At 36.9% G+C, this 20585-nt stretch overlaps 1 protein-coding gene across 1 annotated transcript in view; it reads right to left on the bottom strand.

Moving 5' to 3' along the window:
- Positions 1-20585, bottom strand: part of LOC136838573 (low-density lipoprotein receptor-related protein 1-like) — a 496729-nt gene that overhangs the window by 375272 nt on the left and 100872 nt on the right. The window contains 5 exon segments of the mRNA XM_067103732.1: positions 3444-3569; positions 10835-10948; positions 12526-12654; positions 13787-13909; positions 18654-18770. Of these exon segments, the coding sequence (XP_066959833.1) occupies positions 3444-3569; positions 10835-10948; positions 12526-12654; positions 13787-13909; positions 18654-18770 (609 nt within the window).

The following is a 20585-nucleotide window of genomic DNA, read 5'->3' as shown; positions in this document are numbered from 1 at the left end:
TTATCATGACTGGCCAACTTCTCAGAGATTTCGCTAAATCTCGAATCCAGGTCCTCTGTAAAACGCTTATAAAGCTGATTGGCAAAGGCCTCTGCGTCAAAAGCAGGTTGGCGAGGAGGGCTTGGTTTTGCAGCCCTCTTACTCGCGCCTTTGCTGGAGGAACCAGACTTGCTCCCGGAGGCTACAGGTCCTGAGACCTTAGCCTTGACGGGGGGAAGGGCAATGCCTTCTTGGAAGTCGAGGACTTGTAGCCCTTCGCCTTCCATGAAGTCTTCAACTTCAACTTGGGGATAGCAGACGGAGCTCTATCACCCAAGGAGGAAGACTTCACAAAGCCTGCAAAAGAAGAAATGGATGAAGCAGGGAGTCAAATAAAGGGGGCCCGCCCCAACAACCTCACTTACCTCCCCACTTACCACCTGGTCCTGCTCTATATTCATTGGTTCCAGGTTAAGATTAATGGCGGCAACATCCTCCGAGACCTCAGCGTAGAGGATATCCGCTTGGGGTGGCTGGGTCTCATCCCGGTTTGCTGGATGATAGGGGTGGCAAGATCTTCAGGCACTGCGGCCGCCACCCGTGCGCCGAGGTAGAGCAAGTCCCTCAACCTAGCGTCGAGGGCGTAGGGCTTCCCGACGGAACGTTCCTTCCAAACCCAGCCACCCAGGCCCGGAGGGATTCCAAGGCAGACTTCTTGGAAGCTTCGTCCATGTAAGAAAACCAACAATTAGCTAAGGACGAAAACCATTCCGGGAACCTCATAAACAATATATAATATACAATATGAGGAGCATAAAGCAGGAGTAATGTAAAGACTGTCACTTACCAACTCATCCTGGACAGTTGTGCAGAGAGCGAAGCAAACCTCACAACCATCAGGGTGCCAAACAACCAGGTCATCCAGGCGGACCGCACAACCAGCGTGGGTCCGGCAGACTACGTGACCGTAAGGTTGTTGGAGGGAGGCGGTGCACCCCGGCTCCTCACAGCGAACAGTCTGTAAGTAGAAAAGTACATGAACCTCCCACCCTAAGCAAACTAAAGCTGGCGAGGCCGGGAAACTCAACTGCAACCGGAATACTCCGGCGGAGAAGAACTCCCTATCATAAACTGGGCCAATAAGCTCTAAATTACACAGAGTGGAAGGTAGGATTTCAGACCCGGAGTACTCCGGGAATGAAGGAAAGAGAGACCAGGAACTAACCATAAGGGCTGCCAGTAAAATAACGGCGGAGACCCCTGGTATAGGACCGGACTCCCGTATATATATAATGAATAAAGGAGAGTACTCCTGTAGATAACAGACTTATCTAAAAATAAAAATAAAAATAGTAACAAGTGATGGTAAGAACTCAAGAGGACGGAGGGATCCGCTCCCCTATAATGAAAAACCTTCCGCCCTTACTTCCCCGCCGGAGGAACAAGACGGGTAAAATGCTCGTATGTTCATAACATAGGCTGAAGCAGTATATATTACCCCAGTATCAACGTAACCCGGCGGGAGGAAGAGGTGACTTCGAACACGTTCGAGTAAACAAACCACCTACCCCAATACAGCGATGCTAGGGACGATATGGGAGGGAGCGAATCCCTCAACCAACAGGAGAAGTCCCGGAACTCGGAGAAAACGCCATCTAGCGTCACCCGCACGAGTAGAGCAAGGCTGGAGAGGAGGAGGGGGGGGGGGAGGGAAGGAGGAGGAGTAGGCTACCAGGAAGGAACAGGAGACGGGGAGAAGCTCACCCGCTCAACTGCACCATACCTTCCAGACAATGAATCTTGGAGGGGTAATATGACTGGAAGCAACCAACCCGAAGCCCGACTCCTACCTAGGCGAAGCCTAATATGGACCTAACCTTAGTATAGGCTAGGACACGGAGGGCAAAAGGGAGGAGGAAGCAACAGGGAGAGAAATTTTGTGCCGAGAACCAGCCGGGATCGAGAATGGCGGGCAAGGGGGCGACTAGCCTAGAGGAAACACATCCCAAGAACTCGATTCCCCCCAAATGGAGGAAGAGAACTAAGGAGCTCACTCTGCCCACCAAAAAACGATCCCGGAGGAAAACAGCAACAAAACTCCCTCAACCTGAACTCCCCACCCAGGGCAAGGGGATGGAAGCAAACAAGCCTACTCCACAAGAAAACCATCACTCATAAAAAACTAAAATGTGCTCAACAGAGAGCGTAGCCTACCACGGGAAGCGGTTAGATCTGAGGCTGCCGCCAGCACCCGAGAGTAAACCACTCAATAAAATAATAAAAACAATAAAAATAAAAATAAAACTACAAGAGAGCACCATCTTCCATCAAAATTAATTAGCCTAGTAAGACCAAAAACAATAGGAACCCAACCTGGGGTACCTAGACGGGCATCACTCCCCAAAGGCCAGTAGGCCAATGAACGTAATTCATAAGGGGGAGCCACCGCAAGGAACCACCCGGAAGGGAACCAAGGGGCAAAATATATCTATAACGACGAGGAGACAACTCCAACTGAAAAGAACAGAAGGAGACGCCGCATGGGTCGACATGGCTGGCTGGGGACGCTGATGGCGCCATAATAAGATCTCAATATTTATGAAAATACGAGACCATAACAGCCAAAAAAATAGAACAAAACCCCACAAGAAGATGGTACTTAACTTGAAATGGTAAAGCTGCTCGATGCCATCGCAGAAGCAGAAAAATCCAAAATAAGGAGATGAGCACACAAAAGAAACAGCGATTTCACGTGCTAGAAAATGGAATGAGGTAGGTGGCGCTGGTGTCGCAGGTCCTGGCGGGTGTTTGGTGTGGGGGCTGTAACGGCTCACCGCTCTGTTCCGGGGATTTTGATAAGGAGAGATCTTTCGAGTAGGTTTCCGTGGTAGTGGTAATTCACTCACCCCTTCTTATACCGACGCCTTCCTGGAAGACGCTCGACTGGGGGTAGTAACCCCAGCTTTCCTGAAAGCTCTTTTTCTCTGGTATATCTAGCAAGGTTATACCTAGAAATTCGTGCTGTAATGGAATTTCACCGGCTGACACGGGACTGGACTCAGAAATAACTTTTAATACACACCCACTAACCACATACTGCATTCTATACACACATGCTAAGGAGGGGATAAGCTCTACAAAAATTTAATAGCTCTAGATCAGCTTGCCTCAGATAATAATGAAAATCTCAATCATATGATGATTTACAATGACAGTGCTAAAGTACCACGAAAAATATTTATTCACTATTCTCAACTTATGCCTGTCTGTTAAGTGACTACTGTACATACATCTATATGAAATATACACATAAATGCAATTTGTATTGGCGCACTGCATAAAAAGACAACTGAACACATCTATTATTATTTAGTTTAACCAGACCACTGAGTCAACATCCTTAAAATTGTAAGGGCTATCTTGCCGATGAATACATCTAAAGGAAATACTGTGTGATATCTTACCATTCACTGCTTTACATCTTGAAGAGTCTGTCAACTCATACCCATGAACACAATCACATAAATGGCTTTTTCCAGTCGTAGAGCACAACTGGTCACATGTTCCCTCAACTTCACACAGGTTGGAATCTAATAATGAGAAAAGATATATAGTATAAAAATAATTTAAAAAATTTAAATGCTATGCTTACAGCAATAAAAATAAAGTTCCTCATAAAAATGATTTCAATCAAGATTCTGCCAAAAAATTTTTAAAAAGACATGATTATATATAATATAATAAATATATATATATATATATATATATATATATATATATATATATATATATATATATATATATATATATATATATATATATATACCTAATAAAGTTAATTATAATAAATGGGAACAGCTCAACAACACTAAGAATCTAAGCTCTTAAGTAAGTAAAGAATTTAAGATAATATGAGAAGCCAGTACTTACATAAAGTACTATACTGGCTTGTAATTTATTAAAAATTTTTGTATTGATGATTTAGATGAGCAGAGTACTGGCTACAATAGGGAAAATACTAAATCTTTGATAACAAAATTACTTTTTCATGCAAACCATTTACTCGAAACCCATTCCGAGACATATCAGTTTTCTGTAGAAGAAAGAAGACTGTTCGTAGCTTGCAGCCAAATACATGCACATGTGGATCCCTAAGTTCACTGTGGCTGGTTTATGAAAAATCAATTTTATATTTAAATGAGATTTTCTCATAGCAAAGAAATTAGCTATAATAGTCTTGATAGAGCCTGAAAAATATCTCAGGAAGGAACAAAACAAGCTGCTAAAACCCCACTATGGCTGATTGGGAACTTTTGGATCCAACTGAGATCTGGGATTGAAAAAAAGCAGTCAAACCCATAGCTCTTGATGAAACAGGGAGTCATTATTAAGGCTGAAACCATCGGTAAAGTATGAGGATTTTAACTGCATACACATCAAATAATCTTGGTGAAGCTGAGCTCTAATTCATTATGTAAGATGTTGAAATAAACAACCTGGGAAATTCTACACCTTTTAGGATGTCATCATGAGCATGGGAAACAACCCATGTTACAATGATGAAGATTCCCCATAACCTAAAATGTCAACTGATTAGGCAGTACTCTCCTGCTGCTACTATCTGATTAAAAGAATAAGTAGCCAATAGCCTGTGGGTTGCATCTCTATGGTAAAAATTTGCAAACATATCTTGGCACTTCTAAGTGCCTGCCATTGAAACATAGTTAACATCCAGACTTCTCCTGAAAACTACCTAAATCAAGAAAGTTCTAATCTCAATGACCCACACCTCAACCTGTTCTGCTTTGCCATCTGTTTCAGTGTCAAATGCTTTTGCTTCCCAGCTCATCATGCAGAAAGGAACAACCTGGATGTGCCTTGCCTGAGTCTCTGGCTCTTTGAAGATAAGAGTGAATTGCTCTGATGTCAGTAAAACAACAGGAAATGGCAATGGTTACCATGTATTGGCCCAGGCAACCTGAGTTTTGACTCCTCTACTACAAAATCAACTTAAATGACTGATCTACAGATTATCATTTCTTGGTGTAAGTTACATCCTCACGGAGTATGAAGTTCTTCATGGTAAGATTCAAAAGAGAGGCTTGATCCAATTATCTGTCAGTTTTATAAATTTAATCATTATTATTTTGCTATCTTCATTATGTGGGTTAGTGAAGTAGGCGTAGGTGTTATACATTTAAGAAATGTAGACAAAGTACGGTTAATTTTATTGGGTGTTTGTAAAGCCTGTCATCTCATTATGTTTGGAATGGTGCAATGGTTGCTGTTGTGACATCATACTGTAAGACATACAGATGATGGTAGTTGGAAAAATGGTGATGAGGGGCGGTGAGGAGTTAGCAGTGGTGACAAAAGGTTGTGAGCGCTGTCATTTACAGTTTGTTTTAGTCGGTTCATAAGTCTTTCGGTTGTTTTTTGGGGTCGTGAGCTGGCTTGGGTGAGCAGTGCAACGGGAACTGGTGTGTAAGTTGAGTAATTGTTGCATATTGGTCTGGGTGTTTATTCAAGATCAACACATTCAGAATGACAAATTTTAAATTAATTTGTATTTTTCATAACTAACAACCTTTGGTCTTAACATAAGGGAAAAATTCTCTAGCGCCTGCTGGAGTCCGGTTAAAAACGTACAGTATAAGGAATTTGGTGGCAATAGGAGTTAGCCTAGATGGCGGTGAGGAGGCAGCTCCGCTGACCTCCCTGGCCTCATCTCGGTTCCATCTGATCTTACAACGGCTCTCCCCTAGCTGGCTGCCAGAGCGACAGTTTCTGTAGTGTCTTCTCATCTGTCAATGACTCTTGCTGCTCCTTCCTCCGTGCCGCCCCAGACCATGTTGTTGCAATCTTCATCCATTCCTGTCCCACCTACATCTGCACCTTCTGACTCCCTCATCCAGGCAATTTTTCATAAGGTCGAAGGTGTTTTTAGGATGAAGTTTGTCCATTCAAATAAGAAATCTAGGAAGAGACATCACAGATCCCCTTCTCCACCATCTTCTTCACCTTCATCTCCATCTTCCTCTTAGTCTGTGTCATCTGCTCCTTCCATTGCCATCAGATGTTGGAGGAAGAGGGACTTCGTCACCCCTCCACGTAAGAAGATTCACAAGCCCTCTTGGGAGTCTCGTTCATCTTCTGTAGTTGTTCTTTGTTTACCAATCACGCTCATGCCGAACCCATTCTTGCCTCTCAGAACCGTTCTTCCATCAAGGTACACATACATGTTCCTGCTGCTGTTCCCAACGTTCCATGATCAGTTGCTTACTCTTATTCTGCAGTACTTCCGGACAGAGATTCGTCCTCTAGGATCCTCAAGTCTACAGATTGCTCTTCTCCTCAGAAGATCTCTGTTGCTTCTCCTTCTCATCCTGTTCCAGGTGCAAGTGTTCCACAACCCACGCCTTCACGCCCTCATTCACGCTTTGCAAGACTTTGCAAGACTTTACAATAACGACGACAAATCCCAATTAGGTGATTTAATAATTTTTTGGGGCACTTGCCTCTTGAAATGTTGATAAAGCCTATCAGTTCCAATGTAAAAATAAAGTTCAATCCATGAAGTTCAAAGACATGACAGAGAAGTCTAATATCCCTTAACCCTTAAACGCCTATTGGACGTATCATACGTCGACTAAAATTGTCTGCTGGGTGCCAAGTGGGCGTACCGTCGTCGACTACAAAAATTTCAACCTTCAGTCAACTTTGACTCGACCGAAATGGTCGAAAAAATGCAATTGTAAGCTAAAACTCTTACATTCTAGTAATATTCAATCATGTACCTTCATTTTGCAACAAATTGGAAGTCTCTAGCACAATATTTCAATTTATGGTGAATTTTTGAAAAAAACTTTTTTCTTACACACGGGCGGTAACTCAGCCGAAAATTTCATAAATTCTTTTGTCATTTTGTCGTAATTTTTGCACTGTTCTATATTAGCCGTTACATAAAGTTTTATATATGAAAATGTGCGCAATTTCATGTACAATACAGCAAAATACAACCCATGGTTGTAGCTTTTATCAGTTTGGAAATATTTTCATATAAACCACGATAACTGCCAAAATTTCAACCTTTGGTCAACTTTGACTCGACTGAAATGGTCGAAAAATGCAATTTTAAGCTAAAACTCTTACGATCTAGTAATATTCAATCATTTACCTTCATTTTGCAACCAATTGGAAGTCTCTAGCACAATATTTCAATTTATGGTGAATTTCTGAAAAAAACTTTTTCCTTACGTCCGCGCCAGAAATTCTTTAAATCACGTTGTCGTAATGTTTGCACTGTTTTATATTAGTCGTTACATAAAGTTTTATATATGGAAATGTGCGCAATTTCATTTAGAATACAACAGAAAATAACTCATGGTTGTAGCTTTTATCAGTTTTGAAATATTTTCATATAAATCACGATAACTGCCAAAATTTCAACGCTTCGGTCAACTTTAACTTTCGACCAAATGGTAAAAAACGCAATTATAAGCTAAAACTCTTACATTCTAGTAATATTCAATCATGTACCTTCATTTTGCAACAAACTGGAAGTCTCTAGCGCAATATTTCGATTTATGGTGAATTTCTGAAAAAAAAAATTTTTTTTTTTTACGTCTCTGCGCAAGATAACTTGGCCAAACATCTCAGAAATTCTTTCGTCATGTTGTCGTAATGTTTGCATCATTTTACACTAGTCGTTACATAAACTTTTATATATGAAAATGTGCGCAATTTCATGTAGAATACAACAGAAAATAGCTCATGGTTGTAGCTTTTATCACTTTTGAAATATTTTCACATAAATCATGATAACCGCCAAAATTTCAACCTTCGGTCAACTTTAACTCGACCGAAATGGTAAAAAAACGCAATTGTAAGCTAAAACTCTTACATTCTAGTAATATTCAATCGTTTAACTTCATTTTGCAATAAATTGGAAGTCTCTAGCACAATATTTCAATTTATGGTGAATTTTTAAAAAAACATTTTCCTTCGTCTGCGCGTAACTCGGCGAACATCTCAGAAATTCTTTCGTCTCGTTGTCGTAATATTTGCACCACTTTATATTAGTCGTTACATAAAGTTTTATATATGAAAATGTGCACAATTTCATGTACAATACAACAAAAAAATAACTCATGGTTTTAGCTTTTATCGGTTTTGAAATATTTCCATATAAATCACGATAAATAGAAAAATTCGACTTTCAGTCAACTTTAACTCAACCGAAATGGTCGAAAACTGCAATTGTAAAGCTAAAACACTTACAGTCTAGTAATATTCAATCAATTAGCTTCATTTTTTCAACAAACAGGAAGTCTCTAGCACAATATTTCGATTTATGGTGAATTTTTGAAAAAACATTTTTTACATCCAAAAGCGTTACAATTCATGCATCATTTTGTGATAATATTTTCTCTGTGTTGCTTTGGTCGTTTTAAAATTTGTTATATACCAAAATCATCGCAATTTAGTGTACAATACAACTAAAAAAAATTAACTCATTAGCTTTAACCGTTTTGCTTACAGCGCGATTTGTATACAATTATATACGAGTTTTTTTTTGCTGTCATATATTCCAATATTTATATATGATAATGATATTTTTTCATTTCTGATGGTTGCATACTAAACTTCAGGCAATGACAAAAAAATGAGCCAAAAATGAACTCTTAATCTTAAAAACTAAAGCGTGCTGTGATTTTTTTAAAAAAATTTTTTCCGCTTCGGTGCTAACTCACCGAACACCGCCGGCATACGGGAGACGTTTTTGTAAATAGGGCTTCGGCGTTAAAGGATTAACTGCAGAGGCAGATATTTTCTTTTGGCATCCAAAAGATAAAACTGAAAAAAGCCACAGACTAGATCAACACCCCTCCCACTACTTCATCGCCATAAAAGGTTCAATAAAACCAGCAAAAGTCCAGTTAACATGGGAGTTTCTCCCTCATGGGAAGGCTCCTGGGAATATCCATCAGGAGACAGAAAATTAACAAACCATTCATGATGCAATCAAAGCTGTGCCACTAGTCATGGAGAGATGTTGGAGCTTTGAACTATGTCTAAAACTCTCATGCAAGCATGATGGCAACTACCTTACTGGTTGCTGGATCCATGAGAGATGAGAAATAAGTTGGGATCTTGTTGCTGTTCCTATAGTTATCAAAGAGCTTTAAAGACCATTTCAAGAGGAGGATTTGATTCTCCTTGCTGAGACTGTCTGCAATCATACTGTCTTTCTAAAATGAATCTTGGAACCATTTGAATTTCCTTTGCCTTGGTCCTGCTGAAAACAGTGATTGATAGCAGAAAAAGTTTCCAATCATGTGTCCCCTTGATGTTTTAGGTAAGCTACTGTGGTCATGTTTCTGTCAATATCCCTAATGTTGCTCCTCACAGACAGACAGCAGGCTTGTAGACCTAAATCCACAGCCTTCAATCCTTGATAGTAAGTGGTGTCCTCTGTTTTATGGTGACCAATTTACTGAAGCTCAAAAATCAAGATGGTCTCCTTACCCTTTATCTGAGGCTTCACAGAATAAAACAACTTCCATAAAAGAAGGGACAAAGGGACTCCTACCCTGAGCTTCTGAATGTCCTACCATCACTGAAAATATTGAGGCATCAAGTCTCTGAAGAAACTTAAACATCGATGATAATAATATCTGGATCTTGTTCTAAATCAGACAAACCAGACCATCCAACATGTCCATACCCATTCACAGATAAATTGCCCTCATGGTCAGTTCTAAAATTAATATCTCCCAGATGCCTTGGATTTCTAAATGCTGACATGGCTGAGGGAGTCACAGGAGGTAATTTTACAGTTCTTTTGGTGACAATAGCATAGCAAGCCAGTCATCTAGGTTAACTGCACAGCATTATATCATTCCTCTGTACGCAAGCTTCTACTGACCAGTTATTCTGGTAAACTCAGAGGCAGTGGCTTGCTGAAGCACACAGCTGTATTCAAAACTGAAACACTTTGCCTTTCCAACAATAAGCCTTTACTAAAGCAAGAAATCCCTTTTCTACATGAAGCAACAACTAAAGCTATTATCTCCAACCTCAAATGGATCTGTTGAAGTTACTGGTTCAGATGGCCAAGGTTGAGGAAGGGGTACCAAAAACATGAGACTGTAAAACCCTGGCTTACCGTGCAATACCTCAACCACTTGTCTTTCTACTACTGAATTTACCTTGCAATTAAAACCCTCAGTCTTTAATAAGCCTCACGAAAATGTGAAAGCTGTGGCAAGAGATATTTGGAAAAAATTGTTTGTTGAGTTACAGCTGCAGCTAATTGTTTATTTATGATTCACAACTTGATCTGCTTGCCTCACATGGTAAACTGCATTTTTGTAAAATATTGTATTTTAACTTCATATGAACACACTGACTTGTTAGCTTGTTTAATGTGATAACAGTGTACTTTTGCTGCTAGTTTACTATAAATAGCAATAAAAAACATGAAGTTACATTTCTTAAATATCAACTACAATTATGGGTAGTATTTTGATACCTCCACACCATACTTACTTATAAACTTGTACTAGTGACATTAATAACTCACTACAGTTGGACACATATATATTTAGAAACTGCAGTAAGAACTGGCAAAGTACTGAACATAAAATTCTAAAATCATTAAGCATAGTAATTTCTAGTACTCTATACTCAAAAATAACATCTGACTCAAAATACTACTGAAACCTATAAATAGACAAACCATTCAAGAAAAGTGAAAAAAAAAAAACTGTAGCTGCCGATTCATGTCATACACTTTGTGAAAAATGTCAAGATTTTAACCACTTTCAAAAAAACAGTTTTATGCAGCACTTACCAACACAACTGGTACCATTAGGGTGTTGATTTGCTGGACAAAAACATATCGGTCCTTCACTAGAAGGTTTGCAACTATGCGAACATTGCAAAGACTGGCATTCCTCTGTGTCATCTAAAAGAAAATAAAAAGAAAACAAAGCAAAAGAGAAACAGAAGAACTTCAGATAAGTTTCATTACTTGGGCTCATAATCACCAAAAGTAAATAAAAATATTCTTCAAATTATTTTTCAAGAAATTTAATATACAAATTAACAGTTCTTTAACTTTTTTCTCAGCTTTTCTTGTGGAATACTGTATTCTGAAGGATCTCTTTCTCAGCCCCATACTTTATTCCCTTATTCCTTTTTCACTACACAAAATGCCACATATTCAATTCCTACTTAACACTTAATGAAATTTTGTTCCTATCTATTCCTAATTTCCATTGACTGTTGATATAAGCTACTTTAGTTTCTTAGCAATTTTTTAAATCTTACATATCATCACTTGCAAATAATTATAATTATTTTTGAGACCAACTCACATCAAACATCACATACCACAGTTCCAAAGCCCTGAGGAAACGTGGTTTCTTGGGTAAGGTATTTGTAATCATATTGTCAGGAATCTACTATATTCAAAATCTACTTTACTGTTTATGCAGTTTCGAAATATTGCTGCATTTGCTTCAAATTTCAATGTTTCGCTATAGAGTCATCAAGTTTCTAGAATCAAATTTTAATTAAGTTTTTCACTCTATTGTTAATAGCAATAAAATACAAGACAGACATCTTTTTATCCATCATTGCTCAACCACATTTACATAATAAGTCTTATACAATACATCCTTTCAGTTACTGAAGAAACCATCACTTGTAAAAAGACAAAAAATTTCTACCTAGACCTCAAAAATTTCCTATACCCACACTGTGTTTTTCAAAGGTTCATAGGAAACTAAAATTAAAGGATTGTTGACAAAAAGCTTCACTGTCTTCAATTAATCCATTCAGTTTCCTATGTGTTTTATAGGAAACTGGCATCTGTCTGTCTTCAATTAATCCATTCAGTACAGTGTGGGTACCTAGTGTCCGATGCAATGATTTTTGCTCTGAAATTGGTACTTTGGTTATTTTCATTAGAAGAAAGATATTTTACCATTTAAAGTTAGTTCTTTGTTTACCTTTCAAAGAATGATGTTCATGCAAATTACAAGTGCTTTTAGCTTTATATAGATTGTAATACCCAATTAGGACAGGTAAACTAAATAACACATGAATGACTGAAAAGGAGACGAGGATAAATGAGAAGAGGCCTCCCCCACCTGAAGGAAACTTTTACCTCTCCAAATTGAAAGGCTTCAAATGATTCTGTTTCATCTATGTACAGTATTTTACTTGCCTTCATTTTCTTTTGCCAACTTTGTCTTCATTATTATTGTTATTAAAGAAAGTTTTTTGTATATTGGTAAACATTCTGTAAACTTTTCATTCTTTCTGTTTTTATGGATATTACAGACCAAGGATAAAAATAAAGAGCAATAACTCAGTGCAAGAGTAAGATGGATGAGAGTACTTAAAAAGAAACTGTGATAGTGCTGCCAACATGCTGATGCCCAGCTGAATGGGAATCTTATGATTAATGGGTTGTAATTATCAAATAAATGTGATTATTTACAACAAAAAAAGGCAGTACAGTATATTACTACTTACGGCAAAAATCTCCTTCATCACTGTTATCTGGACAGTCTTGGACTCCATCACAAAGTTTTTCTATTAGGATACAATTGATGTCATCTTTACATCTATAATAATTTAATGGGCACGAGTTGCCCTTTTTACCTGAAAAAGATAAGCAAAAGGTGTTAATGAATCTTGTACCATGAATTCATAATCTACTCTTTTCCTCTTCTTAGATTTTTCCTCTTTTCACCTAAGGCCCTGCTGTTTTCTAGAAGCTTGCCATGCAAATTTATGGCCTTTCAGTTTTCCAAAGGAATGTATGCTTATTATAAGGATGATGGCTAGAAGGTGATGGAAGATGATATTTCCAAGAGAGCTGAATCACTGACAAACAAAGCCCCAAGCAACATAACTATAATGGAGAAGGGAGATGTTGCCCTATCAGAAGTACAATATATGGAGCACTTAGACAAAATTGATAAGGAAGAAGTTTCACTACCATAGCCTTATGCCAAACTCAAATACTTTGACGGCCTACACGTTAAGTAATCAAAGCAATCAAAATTTGCTTTTTTTTATGTCTGGGAGATACAACATCATTTGTAAATTCATTAATGCAAACTAGATTTCAAGTTGGACCAGATATCTTGCAAGTTTTCACAGAATAAAGAATACTATGGCTGAAAAAATTATTTGTAGCATTTAACGACAATATTTTGCACAAATGAGTTGATTTCTGATCTCCAGTATGTGTCAATTTGAATCATAAAGAATAATGCATAAAAATATTGGCTTTTTCCAAGAAATAGGGGAGCAGAGAATTGCTTTTTGAGAACTATATTAGCCTTGCTCTATCTCAGAAGTTCTCTAGATTCTTTCTTTACATCTCTCAACCATCATCATTCACTTACTTATGTACTGTAGTGTGTTCTCCCATAAAAGATTTCCGATTTACTAACAATGCTACTATCTGATGACTTTAAACAGTAAAAATCCTGATTCCCAATATTTCTGTAGCTTGCACATTGCAGCAATATATTGTCCTAGACATATTTCACACAGTTCAGTAGATTTCTAAAAGTGGAACCATAAATCCTACGAAGTCACAGCTTACACTGGTAAACAATATAACATGTGCAGTAATTTTAAAAATTATCAAATACATTATGAATGATCAAAGTTTTCATATCTAAAGTAAGAATTATATTAAAAGTAACAAAATTTGTATATAATCAGTTGCATGACTGTGTTCTGCATACACAATGTCAAGCTCGATCAAAGTAATACTTACACATATCATTATCCTCATCAGAGGTGTCTCCAGCACCACAATCAGCTTCCCCATCGCACACCCAACCCCTTGGAAGACATTTGTGTGTCAGGGCACAACGGAAGGTCCCACATGGAACAACAGCTGCAAGTAAAATAGTATATCATACCCAAATTACAGTTGGAATATGAATTCTAAACAGCTAAGCTGATACAATTAATATATTTTCTTTGGGGGATAAAATATCATACCTGTAAAGAAACATTTATGTACAAGATATTGTGTAAATTTCTAGTTATACTGTACTCAGTACAATATTTTGAGTATGTACAAATATGTATTTTAAATAATTCTATGTAAACTTTCACCTTTAAAGTGACAGAAACAGTCAGATTTCCTTATCAATTTATCAACAACAATTTTGTGTCATATACTGTACAATTATAAAAATTACCTTAATTTTTTTCAGTGAAAACATCTGTGAATTTTACCTTATATATATATATATATATATATATATATATATATATATATATATATATATATATATATATATATATATATATATATATATATACATATTTTTAGTTGTGAAATTAAGAAATTAAAGCTGAAAGAGAAGAAAATCATAAAACAATGAAGACAGTCATTTGAGTACATTAAGTGAAAAGAATGAATATGAACTGGAGTCTGTTGGTACGATTAGAGGTCAAAAGAGAAGAAGGATGGTAAGGATCTGGAATCATCTAGCATACAATTTGGTCAAACGACCAGCATGTAAGGGAATATCACAGAGAGGATGGGATCAGGAAGATAAAAAGAATTACCCCAAAATGTATACAGTAATACTATACTAAGGAAAAGGTGATGTGATTAGCATGGAAGCTTTTAAAGATAAAGACTGACTGAACATTGAATGACAGTACAGATGAATTTCTGTCTGTATGTGAACGTAAATATGGGTGATGGAGGGCAGTATAAAAGAAGTTTTTAAAATTAACAATAATAATTGTCTGTTTAGCTTTTGCATCATGAAAATCAAAAAAGGAGGAAGAGCCACAAACAATGCAATTGCATATGTATCATGCAAAATGTTAGCTAAATTATTTACTTACAGACATTGAGGAAAGCAATCATCAAAACAGTAGCAGGACAAGCAATCAGATGTGCATAAAGACTCACTGACCAAGTACGGTACTATATCACAACAAAAAAGCTGAAGTGCAAAGAATGGTAGGTGGGTATGTTAGAGGAATTTGAGATATAGGATAATTATTGTCTATCAAGGATTAGAACAGGAGCTTTAATAAACTATTTATCATATAAAAGGAGAAAAATACAAATGAATACAAAAAGTTAGACCAAAATCAGTTACCATACACAGATGATCTAATAGGATTAGAATCAAGAATCCTAAGAAACAACAGATGAAAGATGGCAGAATGGAATGGTAAGGAGAATAAAAATCCATGTAGGCAAAACTAAGATTAGCGTAACAAGAAAGGAAGCAAAGGAGATAGTGTAGCCTGGAAAGTGCCATGTAGATGATGTGGGTGTGGTTTACAGAATAATGCAATACTGTACAGGGTATTATGGACTGAAAGCAAGAAACAGTGCCACTGGAGATTTTTCAGGATTGCAAAGATTAAACAGAGTAAAAGATTTTATATTCCAAGAAAGCACTAGAGGAACTAATAATGATATGGAGAAGGAGGATTATTTCATGATGAAGGGACAGGCCCAACATGAAGAAGAATATCTGTTACCCTGGTGACATACTGGACTGTCAGGTCCTTTATGTCATCATGGAAAGAGTACCGGCAGCCTGGACAAATTGAAATGACTTAACTAGAATACTCCTTAAGAAAATAGAGAAAAACTTCAAAACTTTACAGTGAATGTGTAAGACCGGTTAAGCATACAGTGGAAACATGAATGCTTACAGAGAAAATTGTTGAAAGTTAGAAAAGGTTTTACTACAATATGCTCACCTTCACGGTAAGAGCATGCATGGGAAAACTGCAGTGAGCATGAGGAGGTAGCCAAGTGGTGTTAGGTTCCAAAAATGGATTGAGAGGATATGGGAAAAGAAATGAATTGTGTAAATGGTAGATATGGCAGTAAGTGAATGCCAACTATTGGGAATTCCCAGATCATGGATTGAAGGAAAACCTTTGTTAAAATAGCAAATAATGATGATAAAGAATCCTTTTATCAATTTTACAGGTATGCTCTGTATTGGAAATCCAGAAAATCATGAAGAATATTTTGTAGAAAATGGGAGAAGAAAAAGAGGACAGGAAAGAGATGGAGGGGACAATTTAATTTTCTCCGTCTGTTGTGAAGTATGAAGGTACACTAAGAGCATTATTATAGATTGCACATACTTTTCTGTAGATGATAATGTCATCAAGAAAACCTAAGAGGAGAGGAGGAAGGACAGAAACATTAAAAAAAAAAAAAAAAAAAACTACCTTAATAAAGTCCACCTACTATGAAGTACACTGAACGAATGCACAAAAAAGCACCACCAAGTCACAAGCTCCTTTCATTTCAGAGATGCATTGGTTTCATGAAAAACCAATCATTTACACTAGCCTACTTTTGTGTTTTCTTGAATTATAGATACTTAATTCCCAGTTCATATGCAGAATAGTCTGCTGGCTTACTATTAGCACAGTACATATACACCTCATGGATTCTTAGGTTCCAGACATAGCAAAATCTCAACACTCTAAGAGTCTAGCTTGTTGACAACAAGCTTTGTATTCCTATCTTTACCACACAAATAATTACTACATATTTTGTCATCTCTTTCTCTCACTTGTAAAGTAGCAGTAGTGAAAATCTTAATGAAAACCAACTTGACTAGCATAGCCTTTGTTTCCAGAGGATGGGGTTTTCATTTACTTTGATCTGCATATTATTGAAAGGAAAATGCAAATTTTTTTTAGCTAATATGTTCTCTAGTTCTCAACTAACACTGAAATTGAACTATGGACTTTGGTAAGTTAATTATTAATGAGTGTTACAACTAGTTAGTCATTTCAAGTTTGCAATAACTGATTCCCTTCGAACAGTACTCTGTTCACATATACATACATTAGTAATGTTTACTATTTATTCATTGTTTTCAGAAGTAAGATTTCTGTTCCTGTACTGAAATGCTTCTCTATTTATATTTTGCTGCTTTGATAATGGATACTATTGCATTAAAATTAATATTTCAATGCTTTTATTTTAGGACCAAGGAAATTTCAACAACTTTCTTACAATATTTTTACATTCTTTTGACCAAATGCAATCAAGACAGTTAGTTCAGTCCACTTTAACTAAGGGAATTTATGGTATTTCAGGGGCATAACTTCTGGTAACAAAGGTGGTATTTCTTCTCATTCACCTTTATGGAGTTAATCAGTCGTGCTTGCAGAACAAAGGTAAGACCACTGCTGTTGTTTTAATAATAACTGTCTTTCTTGCTGAAAATAATGCAACTCTGCAATGGGCCAGAAGAATACCACTGTGTTTGGGTAAATCATAGTTGGTAATCCCCCCATGCGTTTATTTGGTAGAAGATCTTTGAAGGCAGACCCAATACTTGTTAAACTGAACAATAGGAGATTCCCGAACCAGCTTGGCACTGGAATTTTCTTAGCTCCTTGTCATGTCTTTCACCTGCAATGTTTGCCTGATGGCCATAAAATTGGAGGTTTGGTCTCCCAAGGTATTAATAATAGTTTTTTTATGAACAGTCCACCCCAATACATGCAGGTACGAGTATCTCTCAACAATGCGTTAGACTGATTTCCTCCAAAAAGAAAAGGCTGAGGCATTACATATCAGTAGTGTGATATGATTCTTACAAAAACTTTCCTCTTACTGGATGCCTTCAAGACTAGTTAACAAGTCAGGCATTCTCTCCAAATACCTCTCCTTAAGGACAGAGGCAAGGATAAAATTTCATATTACCATGATCAAAACTGGCATTCTTCATTTTCTCAAGGTAAAGAGGCCCTGCTCAGTAAATATACTTTCATGATATTCTCCTATACATGTCACACAAGGAGGTGTTACCAAGACATACATCTTTATATAGACTTACATTTGGGAAATCGTGATGCTGAATCTTTCCCATAGTTACATGAAGGTGCAAGAAATCCATAATCTTTTGGAGAGGAACAGGGCACATGATTGGGAGTCAGCCCACATGAACCAGTAGCAAAATTGTGATGAATGATACCTGTTCACTTGAGGATAGGCTATTTCATCGCTTTATCACCTTAGTCTTCCTCTCTGTAGCACACTCACAACCTTTACATGGTCGGTCAGGAGTTATTCACCTCTTTATGGGGCTGAGTCTGTTCATCTACCATGTGTTCCTTCTAATAGTACACCATGGATTTCCACTTACTTCAGAGAGTGTCATTTGAATTATTTTCATTATACATTTACAACTCTCTTACTTTTAGAACTAATCTTAATTCCCTTAGTCACAAGTAGGATCCTCTGTTCCAATATGCTAATCAGGTGTTTTCTTCAACAGCTCAATCCTCCCACCATCTAAACTATAATTCAGACTTGTGTAAATGATTGATTTGGTGTGGTCTTGGTCAGCCAGTGGACAATATTCTTATTATTGATAAGGAAGATATGTTATGACCATAAAAAGGCTAATGAAAATTATGAGTCTGATGTAAAAATATTTTCTTTTTAGAAAAATACATATTTGTCATGTTGAGTACAAAACTATTTTTCATGTACATTTCACAAGGGTTGAAGAGTACTTTTTCCACATGGAAGTTCAATAGTTACCAACAGTTTTTTATGAATAAACTAGTAACTAATAAAATTCTAAAAACAAAGCAGCACAAAAAATAATTATACTAACGACAGTCAACTGGCTCATCTGATGCATCACTACAGTCAGGAGAGTAATCGCACTTCCAGCTCATAGGAATGCACTTGAGACCATCTTTGCATGCAAACATGCCCTGTTCACATTGACCTGAAAGAAGAAAATTCTTACATTAGATCAGTCAATATACAAAAAATATATAAAGTACTGAATTAATATCTGACAAAAAGCTCATCATAACTCTTCTGTAGGAACTGAAGACATATAAATGAGAGAGAAAAGTTATGACACTGCACTTTAGCTCATCAACTTCTCTTTTTGATCAATGCATCTTGGCTTATCTTCTCCATGTGTGATTGGTTTGCTCATTTAAGATGAAATGTGGCACACAAGCAATACAGCTCTGTCTGATTTTGTAACATACAATTTTTCTCGTCCACCAATAGTTGCTGAAGCAATATGTGTCCCTTACTGGCCTCCAACCCACTACTCTCTCTGAACATTTAGACTGATGAAATGGAAGACAACACCACTGCAGTTTTTGCAAAAGTAAAAAGTACCCACACTTTTTTACTGATGCCTTTGTGAAATTAAATGCCCTGAATGGCAGGTTACTTTTCATATGTTGGCCCTGGTCAAGGTCACAAAGTCACTACTCTTATATTTAAAAGTAGACAGTCAGACAAATCTTCCTTTGTTTAAACTATGCAAGACTGTCTACCCTTATACAACATTTGACTGAAATACCTTCAACTGTTTATGAGGAACTGCAGTGACAAGGTAAGCATGACAGACACACTCTCTATTATTAAAAATAAATGTTTAACCAGACCACTGAGTATATGCAGTGTTCAGATATGGAGGTTGCAATGACAGTTGTTGATACCTTTGACAAAATGCAGGAAGAGGAGAAGTAATCAACTGAAGAGGGCAATGGCAACAGGAGGATGAACTTGTTCAAAAAGGATAAATAACACACTAACGGTGCTTCCACACTATACTGTAGTAAAACATGTCATAAACACATGCTGAAAACTTAGTGTTACATATCACAAATAGGCTGAAAACAAGTCCAACAACCATAAGTGGAAAAAATCTTTGGCAAATGTTGGACAACAGTATGAAGCACTGGTCAGGACTGCTAATAAATTGTTAGTTTCTGTTCAAAGTGTTTATGATGTATGTGCAATAAGTTGCCAACATGAGTTTATGATGTTATGCTGTGGTGCGAACACACATTAAGTACCTCCTTAAGTTTCCTAGAGTACTGTGCAACCCTATGAGAAAAATCTCTCAAAATGACAGGTCTATAACCAGGCTGTTGGATGTATTTTCTGGAAAAAAAAAATAAATAAACATAGCAACACAGCAGAACACTATTTCCCGCAACTACGTACATCACCACAACCCAAACACGCTTCATAACTATGACCCAGATCTGTCATCTTCTGCTGAATCATTATTAGCCTCACCTTTTGCTGTCTCAGTGTACCTTTCATCAAGACCTCTGTGAGATGAGGCAAACCTGGGTCAGGTTACTTTGAGTTTGCTTACCCGTGATTTTTCAATTATGCTCAATATGCACTTATTGGTTATTTCGAAATGTTCTTATATGCTATTACAGTAAAACTCCACAGATCTCATCCAAATGCGTTAAAAATCTCTGAAAAAATTTTATGGTACGCTTGCCTTGGGCCTACCACCTGATATAATCATAAGACACAATACTATTTAGCTTTGTTATCTAATTAAATTAATAAAAGAAATATAAATAAAACTCAGCAGATTTACAATTAAATCATTTGTCAGAGAGAGAGCCAATGATACAGCATTGAGACAAAAACACTATCTTTGCTTGTATACCTCTTAATTAAGTGTATCAATAATAATAAAATAAATATAAAAGCACATTAATAATAAAAAAAAATATAAAAGCACATCAATAATAATAAAATAAATATAAAA

Source organism: Macrobrachium rosenbergii, chromosome 5 (genome assembly GCF_040412425.1).
Source record: "Macrobrachium rosenbergii isolate ZJJX-2024 chromosome 5, ASM4041242v1, whole genome shotgun sequence".
NCBI classification, from domain to species: Eukaryota; Metazoa; Arthropoda; class Malacostraca; order Decapoda; family Palaemonidae; genus Macrobrachium; species Macrobrachium rosenbergii.
The sequence above is the reverse complement of the archived record's forward strand: the minus strand, read 5'-3'. Positions and strand labels throughout refer to the sequence as shown.